Genomic DNA, 14,446 nt, shown 5'->3' with positions numbered 1-14,446 from the left:
CACATTGTCTATTGTTTGTTTGTACATTGTCTTGATGCACTGTTTGCACTTTGTCTTGTTTTTTACACTTGTTTTACAATCGAGAGACTTTCTGTAAATAAGAATTCCATTGTACCAGTACCGGTTACATATGGCAATAAAGTTCAAGTTCATGTTCAAGTTCTTTATGCATTCACTGTGCCACCTGGTGGTTATACGATGTATTGCACCCCTGCTTTAGATTATTTCGAAAATATAAGGCGTTGACCGTTACCATGTAGTAATACAGCATGTACTTTGTGGTACAATGCATTATGCACTTTCTTGGGTTTGGCACATCATGTTTTAGAATTTAGTTTCATATTAAGTTTTCTTTTTTTTTCAGAATCATCACAGAAAAGAGTCAAAGAGACACATAAAGAAAAGATGAAGAAGAAATATGAAAACACATCTGAAGGTCAACAAGGGAAGAAAGTCTTCCTCAATGATATTTATACTGACCTCTGTATAATAAAAGGGGAAAGTGGAGAAGTTAATGAAGAGCATGAGGTGAGGCATATTGAGAAAACAGTAAAAAAAACAACTTCAAAATTGAGCACAATCAGAAATAATGACCTTTTTAAATCCACTCATAAAGATGAAAATTGTACCAAAACAGTGCTGACAAAAGGAGTTGCTGGCATAGGTAAAACAGTCTCTGTGGAGAAGTTTATTCTTGACTGGGCAGATGGAACAGCTAATGAGGACATTGATTTCATATTCATTTTTCTCTTTCGAGAGCTGAATCTGATGAAAGAGAACAATTACAGTCTGTTGGAACTTATTTACCACTATTACCCGGAAGTGAAAGAAATTAGTGATATTGCATCTGGGACCTACAAGATTTTGTTTATCTTCGATGGTCTGGATGAAAGCCGACTTGATTTAGATTTTCAGAACACTTTACCCTGGCAAGATGTAAAAAAGCAATTATCTCTAAATGTGTTGCTGCCAAATATCATCAAAAGGAATCTGCTTTCCTCTGCTCTCATTTGGATAACATCCCGACCTGCTGCAGCTAGTCAGATCCCTCCTGCATATGTTGATCAGGTGACAGAAGTGCGAGGATTTAATGATCAGCAGAAGGAGGATTATTTCAGGAAGAGATTCACAAATGAGACTCAGGCCCATTTTATTATCACATACATTAAGTCAAAGAGGAGCCTTTATATCATGTGCCATATACCAGTCTTCTGCTGGATTTCAGCAACTGTTCTGGAGAATGCTTCAAAAGAAAATGAAGAAGTAACCAATGTACCTAGAACTCTAACTGAAATGTACACTCGCTTCATGTTACATCAGATAAAACATAAGAAAGACATATACCTTGGTAAAAGTACGAATTCAAAGGAATTTCAGTCACAATTCATTCAGAAACTGGGGCAACTGGCATTTGAGCACCTGGAAAAAAACAGTTTACTGTTTTATGAAGAAGACTTAAAAAAGTGTGACATTGATATCAGCCAAGCCTCGGTGTACTCTGGAGTGTGTACAGAAATATTTACACAAGACAGCAAATTAAGTGACAATAAAGTATTTTCTTTTGTACATCTTACCATTCAGGAGTATCTTGCTGCATTATATGTCTTTCTTTCAAACAGAAACAACAATATAAATCCACTAGACCATAGCTTTGGAAGCAAATTTAAATGGAAATGTCAAAAAAGAGGCTTGTATGAATTGAACAAGAGTGCAGTGGATAAGGCTTTACAAAGTAAGAATGGACACCTTGACCTTTTCCTTCGCTTTCTTCTTGGTCTCTCTGTGGACTCTAACTTGAGTCAGTTACAGGACCTACTGACACAGCCAAAAAGCAGCTCAAAGAGCACAGAGAAAACAGCAAACTACATCAAGAAGTTGATTAGGAAGTGTCCTTCTCCAGAGAGATGCATCAACTTGTTTCACTGTTTAAATGAACTAAATGACAATTCTCTTGTGGATGAAATCAAAAGTTTCCTAAGTTCAGGAAGTGTTTCAAGAGGAGAGCTCTCACTTGAACAATGCTCAGCACTGGCCTATTTTTTTATGATCTCAGAAGAAATTGATGAGTTTGACTTGAAGAAGTACAGCACAAAAAAAGAAATGCATTTGAGACTGCTGCCTGTTGTCAAGTACACCAGAAGAGCTCTGTGAGTATTGATATACTGCAATATACTATAAAGGAAGATATAATTTTTATGTGAGATTTTCTTCCATAGATTAGGTTTTCATATAGAAAAAAAAAACAATTGGAATTAGTTTGTTGGAGCAGCATCTGGAGGAATTTGATGGTTTACATTTCCTTTGAAAATTGGAAATTACTTTTACAGTAATTTAGTACATTAATACAATAATCAAGTCCAATACATTTATTGGATCTACACTTTTATTACTTTTAAGCTACTAGCAATCAATCATAATAATTTGAAATGCGCACATACAGTATGAGTTCAGAGAACAGAAGTAGCAATATTATTAGCACAAGAATAACACTCAGGAACTATGCTGTAAAAGTTAACAAACAGAGAGCTGAATATGCTGAATATAACAATATAACATATTGATAGTCTTGTAAAAAAGATCTCAAAGCAATCATTAACTTGATGAGGACAATTAAACATTGAATTAATATAAATTAACACTCATATTAAACACATGCAGTACGTTTGAAATAGTAGCTTAACTCCATGATGTTAAAACGTAAATATTAAATGATCTGTACGGGTTGTGAACCATATTGTCCTGGCCAAATTTCCCCCTGGTATTTATCAGTCATGGCCTTCCTAATAATTCCATTTATGAATTGGCTTTATTACTGTGTTCTCCTCTCAGATGACAAAAGATATCTGTTGAGCATTTTGGCAGCCCTCACATCATCTAAGTGGTGCTTATCAAATGTACATGGTTAGAGATCTTTCCTTATCCTTTCCAAGAGGCCATGCTATTGGCATAGGTAAAGGGTAGAGCTTCATTGCAAAGTTGACAATTTGTTACAGTTATGAATCAGAAGAAAAAAGTTTGGGATTAAACACAAAATAATTACCTTCTTCTGGTAAACCAGAAGATTCATTTGATCAGTTTCTTACACCAAGCACAGCAAGTAAACATCCCTTGGTTTGAAGCTCTAGGAAGTGGAAATATTAACACTATTTAGGTATTTATTATTGTGTCTAGATTCTGAAAGACATCCCAGTTTTCATCTATCTCACCCTGTATATAAAATAATGAAATGCACTAGTGGGTAAATACACATTTAATTTTTATTATTAAAATAGGATTTAGTGTATGTTATGTTAGTCACACCACATTAAGCATTCACTGTGCCACCTGGCAGTTTTACAATGTAGTGCTTTCCTGTGTCTGATTATTTGAAAAAAATACAAATGGTATTGAGCATTGCAACGCAGTGAAATGGAGCATGCTATTTACGGTCATATTTTGCTTCCAGCACTCTGAATGGCTGGATCAGTAATTGATTTTTAAACCATTATAACATAGTTTGCAATGGAAGTAAAAAGTCACTTGTAATGTGAGGGGCATTAAATTGATTACAACATTTATTGCTTTCTGAAAATGAAACAAACAGTATTCGGTATAGTAGCATCGATAGTGATATAAACTAATACACTTACATTTACAACTTATAATATTATAATTTATCACTAACAAACTTTACCCTTCCTGGTTTAGCACATAGCAGCAACAGAAAGAGCCACTGGACAGACTTTTTGCCACATTTGAACATGCCAATTAAAAAAAATCTGTTGCACATTGATGGGGCCCCCTGGAAGCCTCGGGGCCATAAGCAGTTGCCTAGTTCCCCTAAGCCAGGGGCCAGCCCTTTGTATAAAATGTATTTAAAAACAACAAGTAAATAAATTACAGATGTTATAATTGCTTGTAGAGGAAGTGAAACCACACAAAATGACCCGTGCAACTGGCAGTGAGTTGCATTAAAGGGTGGAATTTTATAGAAACAATGTATTATAACACAACATAAAAAAAATGAAACTACTGTAAAATGATGCTGGTCTTAGTCTAAGTTAATGTATTCTGTAATAGTTCAGGTGGGTAGCTGCATCAGCATGCATAGGCTGCAAAGGAACAAGTAATAGGTTTATTTCATGCTGAAAAGAGAAGAAAGATAGATAGATACTTAATTGATCCCGTGAGGGAAATTGCAGTGCAACAGCAGCTTAACACAGACAACACAGACACAGTGTAACGAATGATACAATAATAATAATACAATACATACAATATAATCAGTACATTGAGAAGTGCACCACGAAGAGTTACTCACAGTCCAGAACACACAAAGAACAAACCAGAACAGAACAGTACACAAAAAAGTCGTATTGCACAATACAACTATAGATCTAAATGTTTTGCACAGGTCCCTGGCATGTATTGCAAAAAAAACGGTTGTAAACGGTAAAAGAAAAAGTACAGATGTATCAGTTTACTGTTCAGTCCAGAAACAGGTCACATCATCCTAATCATGCATACTTGCCAGCAGCCATATCACCCCTCAGCTCACAACTGGCAACTCACTGAAGCTAAGCAGGTGTGAGCCTGGCCAGTTCCTAGATGGGAGACATAATGGGAAAAACTATGGTTGCTGCTGGAAGAGGTATTAGTGGGGAGCACTCACCCTGCAGTCCATGTGGGTCCTAATGCCCCAGCATAGTGAGGGGGACACTGTACTGTAAAAAGGTGCTGTCCCTTGGATGAGATGTAAAACTGAGTTCCTGACTCTCTGTGGTCATTAAAAATCTCAGAGCATTTCTTGAACAGAGCAGGGGTGTAACCCTGGTGTCCTCACTGAATTTTCCATTTGCCCTTACTAATCATGGCCTCCTAATAATCAAAATCTATGAATTGGCTTCATTACTCTGCTCTCCTCCCCACTAATAGCTGATGTGTGGTGACTGTTCTGGCACACTATGGCTGCTGTGGTATCATCCAGGTGGGGTTGTACATTGGTGGTGGTGGAGGGGATCCCCATTACCTGTTTAGCGCTTTGAGTGGAGTGTCCAGAAAAGCACTATATAAGTGTAAGCAATTATTGTTATTAATTACTTCTGCTTGCCTCCATATGTAAGTCTGTTTTGCAGCCCCCTCAACACGACATCTACACCCTTGCAGCAGCAAACTCTCCAGCTCGATCCTCACAATAGTGAAGATGGAGGATTTTGGGTAGTCTATCCAGCCTCAGATAGGCTGCCATCCCTTAGTGAGGCGAGTCACTCCAAATAATTAATACATATTTCATCCCTAAGTCATTAGAACCTAACAACACTTCTGAATGGAAAATGTTTATAAAAAAATATCCCAACAAATAGGACACACATGTATATGATTCTATCAAATTACCAAACAGTAATTTTAAGTGCATTCATGGGATCTCATTATAGCAGTTAAAACAGGTAGGAAAACATTACACTGATGAAAAAATAAGAATGTAAATGCCAAAACAAAATTAATACATAATCAACCAGGGCTGACCCTGGGCACAGGTGAGCTACAGTAGGCAGCTGCCTAGGGCCCAGAAGCTGCCAAGTGGCCCCCTCATTATACAACACAACATTGATTTAATCAGAATACAGAGACTGTTTCTGTTGCTAATGTGGAAGCCCAAAGATGGTCTGGCACTTAAAAAACTGGTGGAAAGTAGGAAAAGTGGTGGAAATAGAGATGTGGTTGAAGTCCCCTGAAATAGCATTAAAAGCGCTAGGGTGCTTTGTTTGTAGCCTGGCTGTGACTGTGTTTATGACATCACACACTGCCTCTGTGTTTGCCATGAGTGGAATGTAAACAACAACAAAGATGGCGCATGTAAACTCCCGCGGCAGATAGTATGGATGCAGTCCTATGGCAACCAGTTCAATGTCCGGGTTTCAGACGCGCTCCTTAACATGAGTATGTCCAGGATTACACCATCTGTTGTTGACAACCACCGCGAGCCCCCCTCCTTTTCCTCTTTCCTTTGAAAGCCGCCGATGGTAACTTTCGAATCCGGAATAAGTTCCTGCAGCCACGTCTCGATGAAACACATGATACTGCATTCTCTATACTCCCTCTGACTCCTCACCAATGCTCCCAGTTCGTCTTGCTCACTAAGGGCCTCAAATTTCCCATGATGATCAAAGGAAGATAGGGTTTAAATCTCCTTCTCTTTGCCTTTAGCGTCACACCAGCCCTACAGCGTCGGCTTCTCCTCCTCAGCTCTTCCGGAACTGATGGCTTCTCTCCAGTGAGTAGAGCCAGACGCGTTAGCGCGATCAGCTGGTCCCGCATGTAGACAATGTCTCTGTAGCTATCGGCATTGCAACCCAATAGAAACAGAGGTCTGAGTATCAGAAAAAAACAAGAAAAAGTATCTCAGCTTCTTAGTATCCATCATGTTGTGATTGAAAATCTAGTTGCAGGCAAGGGTATGAAGAAAAAACACTAACACACTAGCATTAACTAACTGAAAGAAACAAAAAGACAACAAAAAGACACAGAGCTGCTATAGCAGACTGCCACTAACACGGCGCCATCTTGAAAAAAAAAGAAAACACAACGTTTCAGTCCTCACACCTGAAGAAGGCTCCACAGCCGAAATGTTGTGTTTTCTTTCTTCTCTTTTAAGCATGGAATAAACCTATTACTGGTTCCTTTGTATTCTGTAATAGTTTAATTTGTTGGACCAAAATCAAAGACATACAGTGTGTTGTATATAAGAACAAATAAAGCTTTATTGCATGTTGAAAAGAAAAGAAAAGAAACACGATGTTTTGACAGTGGAGCCTTCTTCAGGTGTGTAGGATGTGGGAATGAATAGGTAACCACCATCACAGCTCGTCACCATTCCATGACTATTCCATTCAGAACTGATTGCAGAGTGCAAATAGGTTTGACAGACAAGAAAAAATAGCCATTGATTACTACAGTATGCCTTTTTGTTCTTGATACATACAGAATAAACAAGCATACAGGCATACGTTTAACTGTTAATCATATCTCTTTTACTCTATATTGTACTTCTCTGTTACCTGCAGACTTATCTTCAACCTTCTCACTAATGATTATCTAACAAATACCAAACTATGACGTTGTCATTTTCATTGACAGCAAACGAGTCTGACAGTATAAGAGTTCACAGACCAGGAAGGTTCATAAAAAATGTTTCAAGAATAAAATAATGAAAGAAAACAATGAAAAAAATGTGAAATTACTGAGAGACACAACAAAAACAGGTGTACTATACAGTAGATCAAAAACATTAAGTTGTGAAAGTGTGGTTTCTGCTCCTTAAAGAGACACTAAAACAGAATCTCTGGGGGATGTTTCAGGAAGCAGGTTTAACTAATTCAGGATTTTCTCAATCTCAATAGACAGTCACACGATTACCTGAAAAAAACAAGGCTCTACAGATGCAGCCATTCAAAATGCGCGGGCGATACCGCATTATTTTGCGGTACGCTGTACGCAGTCTACCGCGAGTTACCGGTAAATACCGCAAGTTACCGTAAATTCTCCTATAATACAGCAAGCAAAATAATAGTATCCAGAATTTCCGCAAGGTGGAGCTAATAAAGCTCAACCTCTCATGTTTTGAGCTGTCACCATCAAAGTCTTTAACGAAGATATTACTAATAGTATTAATAATGAATGACCTTGGACAAGCTGTAAGTGTAAACTCAAAGTATTGCCCTAGTCAACATTCTTTTTTTCATTGACCGTCTTTGTAAAAGTAACACGACAGCATTTCGCAATCACGCATTTGTTTCCAATCATGCAAAGTACAGTGATTCACCATGCCTTTCACATGCTCATAAAAGAGATTGATTTAGGAACATAAACATATTACCGTATGCAAACTGTACTGTATACAGTATGTATATGTATATTTAATGTCTTAACTGTGCCCGTTTAAGTATTGAATATTCATATCTAATTTTACCACTGAAGGGAAATCTTAGTAGCTGAGCATAAAAAGAATAGGAGCATACTGCAACGCGTGTGAAGGCCATAAATGATATTAATTTTGGAACATAAACATACAGTATATGGCTGGTCTCGGTACTTTAAAGAAAACATACACGAAACATGGTTTCATTATGACCAGAATCGGTCTTGAGATATTTTTAACTTGATATACAGTATTTGAGAGGTATGTCTTAACACCGATACTACAGTGCTTAAGTACTGCTCACGTATATGTTTCTAGGTTTATATTATGCATTTCATACGGTCAAATTACTTTTGAGCAACTAATAAGAAATGCGAAACGGTATGCGTTTTAGTTTCGTTTTGTGCTGGGACGCGTGGATTGATTAGAGATATCAAGTACATACAAGTCATTTTTTAAATGTTGTAGTTCGTCTTGAAAAAATGTTACGAGTACATCATCTATCAACAATTACACAGGTTCTGTTTCCATATTGCGGATTTTGGTTACGTAATATTATTTTCTAGATTTCACGTTGTGAATATATGATTTGGGCAAACAGAGCCGCAAAGAAGTACATTATAGGTTGTTTTTTTTTTTTTGCAGTTTTATCTAGAACAAGCGATGCTTAAACCTTTGTCTGATTCTTGTGAAACTATCCACACGACAGTTACAGTACCTAGGAGTTGACTTCAGTGATGTCACTGATGGGATGTTTCTAAAAATCCATCCTCTGTTGTCCTGCATATGTATTCGCTAATGAAGCTGTGTGTTCTGAGCCTGGATCTCTACATTTCTGTATGAACCAGCTTAGAGGGCTAAAGACAGCTTGTGTTTAAATTGAGTGTAAGGCAATTTATGCTTCTAAAGTCATGGTCAGCATTTATGATTGTACTGTGCTGTAAACTTGTTCTGTGCCAAGTCACATTATTTTATAGCGTTTTTATAGCATTATCGAATCCGGTGGCGCTGTGTGTTAGTTTCCTGACTCCCATGTCACATGGTCTGTGATTGAAACCTGTAAAACCGGTTTAATTCATCACAGCCAGCACTCCGGTTGTAAAGTAGAAGCAGGCGAGATTTCTAGCGAAAAACACCTCCCCCTTCTTCAGGTGTGAGGGTCTTCTGCTCAGAATGAAACGCTAAAATGTAATGTAGGCTCTGAATGGGTTCAATTATGATTTGGGCTTGATTAAGGTCGCTGCCTTTCATCTAAAACCCTACTTGAATCCTTCTAAACTAAAAATCAGTGTTAGTGAGTTCTAAATAAACAGGTATCCAGGTAACAGTGAAACGGGCGGACAGTCTGGGGAGATCGCCCGTTTTCCATGTAAATAGTTCCGCACCCCTTGGTGTTTCTCTCGCTCTCTCTCGGGTCACCTGATCATTAGCTCGAAAGATTTGAGTGCTTGTGTATATTCTAATGGTAGTGGGGGCAGGGTGTGTGGGAACAGGTTTGGTTGAAATTGCATTGGAGATCTATGTTCTTCACACCTGAAACATTTTCTCTGAAAGCATTTTTTTCGCAGTTTAACCGATCTTGTTACAGCATGTTACAGTTTACTATTATTAACCATATTAATTTTAAGTGCTTAATGTAAAATCTTGTAAAAATATATTTTCATTGTTCAAATATACATTAAGTCTGACTATCATATAATAAGTTAAATACAAAACTAAAGAAAAAATAGGGTTAAATATAATGCAAAATATTTTGCTAACAATGTTAACTGTTTATGAATAAAAAAATGTATTAATGTAACTAAGGAGTAGGATGGCACAGTTGTTAGTATGTTTTTTGTTTTGTTTCTTTTTCATAAATACAACAGTAGTACCTGATGTCTCAGTGGCTTTCAAAATTAAATTATGCATGCAAACCTGTGAACTAGAAAGATAACTAAGATATCCATCCATTTATAATGGTGGCAAAGTGGTTAGCATTGCTATCTTGCAGCACTGGGGCCCTAGGTTCAATTCCTGCCATCCTGTGTGTGTGGGGTTTACATGTTCTCTCTGGGTTACATGGTTTTTCTCCATATGTGTGATATGACTCCCTCTCGCACTCCAAAACATACTGGTAAGTTAATTGGTTTATGGGAAAACTGGCCCTGGTGTGTGTGTGTGTTTGTGTCTGTCTGTCCTGTGATGGACTGGCGCTATGTCCAGGGTGTATTCTGCCTTGTGTCCGTTGTACTCTGTACTGGATAAAGAGATTAGAAATGGAAGTAAAGGCTATTTTCTCTGTATTTCCTACATTGCTTTGTCGAGATTTTAACTTTATATCTAACTTTATATCTAGGCTCAGATTTCAACTATAAATCGTACAGTAATTAATAGCAGTAAATACTGATGTTAGACATAAAAAAGTCATGCCTTGGAGTATAGACCCCCAAAGGAATGCCATAGACTCAAACTGCAAAATAAACACATACAGAAAGAAAGTATTTGTATTGTAATTGCAAATCCTGGTACTGTATGAGTGATTGGTATGACTTTCCTCATTACAAATCTCTTATTAGAATTTAAATTTCTCTGTAACTCCAGGTCAGAACGGAGAAAATGTAACTGCCTTAAGGAGTTTACGATTATGAAAAATAGAAGGATAAGCATGATACGTATGTCTACTGTCATTTTCTAAGTCATGTTACTGAGCACCAAATCTTATTGAGAATATGAATCCATTTAAGGTTTATACCATTAAAGTAACGGTTTATTCCATGCTGAAAATGTTTGTACCAGACTTTTTTGAGGCCTGTTTAATTGTGTCTGAAGTCTGATGTTGTAAATTTTATTGTTAAAAAGATCCATGAAAATGTCACTACTAAAGTTAGCTGGTACTGTTGGTATTGTAAGTGGCAAGTAGAGCTCATATTTTAGATTTTGTGTAGTTGCTAGCGTTGAACTGTGTGTTGGATGCACATGAATTGAAGGAATGGGCAAACATAGCTGATGCGGATCCACAGAGCCAGCATATTAAGATGTTTATAATTAGAGGCAATTTGTTTAAATAACTAGGTATGGATACTGATGTGCAAGAGAGGTGGAAAGGCTGTTTCCTTAAGCCAGCACTATAAAATATTTTATTCTCAGTGAGATGCTGCCATTTCATAGTGGGTTTCTGGGTTTCTTCAGTGCCTTTACTTCCATCCATTTATAATCTCTTTATCCAGTACAGAGGATTTGGAGCCTATCCCAGTAAGCGACGGACACAAGGCAAGAATACACCCTGAACATTGCGCCAGTCCATCACAGGACAGACAGACACAAACACACACACACCAGGGCCAGTTTAAATCTAACCTCAGAACCTTTCTTTTCAGAAGACTTAGTGTCTGTATCTGCTTCATTTTCTAATTTTGGTAGCACCTCTAACTGCTTGTCTTTCTTATATGCATTTACTTTGTAATCTGTGGTCCTTTTATCTGTTTTTACATCTACTGTATTGCTTTGAGATGCCACCTTTAATGGTGATATATCAAATAAAGTTTTTTATTATTGTTATAGGGAAACATGATCAGATTTTCCCTGGTTCAGAAAAAAAGATCTAAAGTATACTAGTTTGTCACTCTTCTCATTCCCTTTGCTAAATGACTTTTCATACTAATCTGATCAATCTAACTGCCAGTTTTCTGTGCTTTCTCTATCCTGCTAGATTTGCAATTATTCTGAAAATTGTCATCTTGAAATAACTCATTTCTAAATACCTTTTTCACTGTTAACATCTTGCAGCAACTCTGTGACAAAATATACACTCTGACAGTTCATCCCGCTACCAACATTAAATAAAACAAATCTTAAGATTTCTATATTTATGTCTTTATTTAGTGGTTTCATTAGTGACAAAGGCTAAACTTTCTTGGAAAAATGTATTTTATGTGTTGCGGAAAAAACTGACTTGCTTTAACAAAATATGTTTACAAATCCTTTCACCTGGCATTTTCGTAGTTAGAAATTATGGAACGCTCTGTTAAAAGCAAGGGAGTTTTTATGTCCGTTGCAGTTCTTTTGCAACATGAATATTATTATATCGTTATTAATTTCTTGAGATATGCGATTCCATATTATATTCCCTTTTAATCAAATTCTAAAAGTATGCTCGTTGACTCCGGTATCGCGTTAGTTAAAGACTTCGATGCTTAAAATGTTTAGGGAGAAATGGAATACTGGTGTGTATGTTTTCTTTAAAGTACCGAGACCAGCCATATACTGTATGTTTAAGTTCCAAAATTAATATCGTTTATGGACTTCACACGCGTTGCAGTATGCTCCTATTCTTTTTATGCTCAGGCACTAAGTAAAAGGAGATGCTTCATATTGCTTGACTAATTTTAAAAACTAAGTTATAAATGCAGACGCTCCCTCGGTGCGCTGCTCTGGTGCGTCGGCTCTTACACAGTGCCTGTCTGCCGTAAGCGTTACAATATACATACCCAACACTGCTTGTACCCATCTGTCATGTATATAAAACACCTTGAATTGAATTGAATTGAGGGGAGAAGGGGGGAGGTTGGTTTAACAGTGCAGGTGTGGCAGGCTTCCAATGTCAACTTGACTCGATTGGAAGACAATGAATGTATTTTAGCCCTAAATGAATTAATAGCAAACATGGTTTACATAAAATACATTTTTCCAAGAAAGTTTATAATAATACAATCTATAGTTGAAATCTGAGCCTACTTTAAAAATAAAGGAAAAGCATTTTCAGAGAGCAATCACGCTGTTTATGTAGAAAAAGCGATTAGGTTTATGAGCAAACTAATTACCTATTCGCTTGAAACGCTATATAAAATAAAGTTTATTTAGAGATGAATGATATTTTGAAATATAAAAGTCAATTGATTGTCCATAATATTGCTTACCTATTTTTTCGAAGAAATGTTTGTTAAAAGAAAAGTCCAGCACCAGCTGGAGTCGAACACACGACCTGCCAGTTGGTAGTCACGCACCTAGACCAGTAGGCTACAAGACAGCTCGCATGAACAGGCAGGCGAAACAGCCCTACACAGCCCTGTCGCAGCACACGAATATAATCATATCGTTATTAATTTCTTGAGATACGCGATTCCATATTATATTCCCTTTTAATCAAATTCTAAAAGTATGCTTGTTGACTCCAGTATCGCGTTAGTTAAAGACTTCGAAGCTTACAATGTTTAGGGAGAAATGGAATACTGGTGTGTATTTTTTTCTTTAAAGTACCAAGACCAGCTATATACTGTATGTTTATGTTCCAAAATTAATATAGTTTATGGCCTTCACACGCGTTACAGTATGCTCCTATTCTTTTTATGCTCAGCTACTAAAATTTCCCTTTAGTGGTAAAATTCCATATAAATATTCAAAACTAAGTCGATTGAAATGTGCACAGTAAAGACATTAAATGATTAAATCTTTTCACTACCAACCAATGCACCACGAGTGCCCTTGTCGGTCATTTTGGCCAGCCAATCACTTGCCCTGCGGTGCCCTGCGGGTTGGTTACTGCACCGCGGGTTTTTACCGCTCATTTTGAATGGCTGCATCTGTATATCTTGGTAATGAAAGCAGCACAAAAACTTTGTTCAATATCACAAACCAGCACAAACGCAGTACTAATGAATGCGGTGGGTTTCAGTGATTGTGTCATTTGCTGAGGGGGCGTCTTCCTGGACCTTGACAAACAAACATATCCTGGGTCATTATATTGTATACTGCAAAAGACACGATTTCAGCTGGGAGACATATGATGACTTCACAAAGGCACCCATATCTATGTCTTCAGATGTCAAGGTGTGCCCTCTCACTGTATTCTACACCAAGGATTGACCAGAAATACACAAAAATAAAAGGACTGTGACCCAATCGTTCTATGTTTGCATTTGTAAGACTGACTGATTTTTAAGACCATATATGTTCAGTTATCTTATGTGAAAATAAAAATATTTTCCAATATTTCCAAAGTCAGCATGTGTAAGATGTTAGAGTTTCCAATGTTGTTTTGCAGTGGTGTTATGAACTACCTTGGTCAACTTAGCACATAGTGCCCCTATTTTTTCAGATTTATGATTTTTTGTTGCATAAAAATATATATAAAAACAATAGTCTTACAATACAGGAAGTTGCTAATGCTAACATTTTTAAATACAGTGGTGTGAAAAAGTGTTTGCCCCCATCCTGATTATTTTTTTGCATGTTTGTCACACTGAAATGTTTCAGATCATCAAACAAATTGAAATATTTGACAAAGATACAACAAGTAAAAAAAAATCCAAACCTACATGGCCCTGTGTGAAAAAGTGATTGCCCCCCTGTTAAAACATAAATCAACTGTGGTTTATCACATCTTTGGAAAGCTGAGTTCAATTTCTCTAGCCACACCCAGGCCTCATTACTGCCACACCTGTTCTCAATCAAGAAATCACTTAAATAGGACCTGCCTGACAAAGTGAAGTAGACCAAAAGATCCTCAAAAGCTAGACATCATGCTGCGATCCAAAGAAGTTCAGGAACAAATGAGAAACAGAGTAATTG

At 37.1% G+C, this 14,446-nt stretch overlaps 1 protein-coding gene across 1 annotated transcript in view; it reads left to right on the top strand.

The window, feature by feature from the left end:
• LOC102684101 (NACHT, LRR and PYD domains-containing protein 3-like) overlaps window positions 1-14,446 on the top strand; it is a 78,614-nt gene that overhangs the window by 17,870 nt on the left and 46,298 nt on the right. Inside the window, exon 3 of the mRNA XM_069184696.1 lies at window positions 365-2,147. Coding sequence (XP_069040797.1) covers window positions 365-2,147 — 1,783 coding nt within the window. The remainder of the gene's footprint in view (window positions 1-364; window positions 2,148-14,446) is intronic.

Source organism: Lepisosteus oculatus, chromosome 27, assembly GCF_040954835.1.
Source record: "Lepisosteus oculatus isolate fLepOcu1 chromosome 27, fLepOcu1.hap2, whole genome shotgun sequence".
NCBI lineage: Eukaryota > Metazoa > Chordata > Actinopteri > Semionotiformes > Lepisosteidae > Lepisosteus > Lepisosteus oculatus.
Note: the sequence above shows the minus strand (reverse complement) of the source record. Positions and strands in the feature narration are given on the sequence as shown.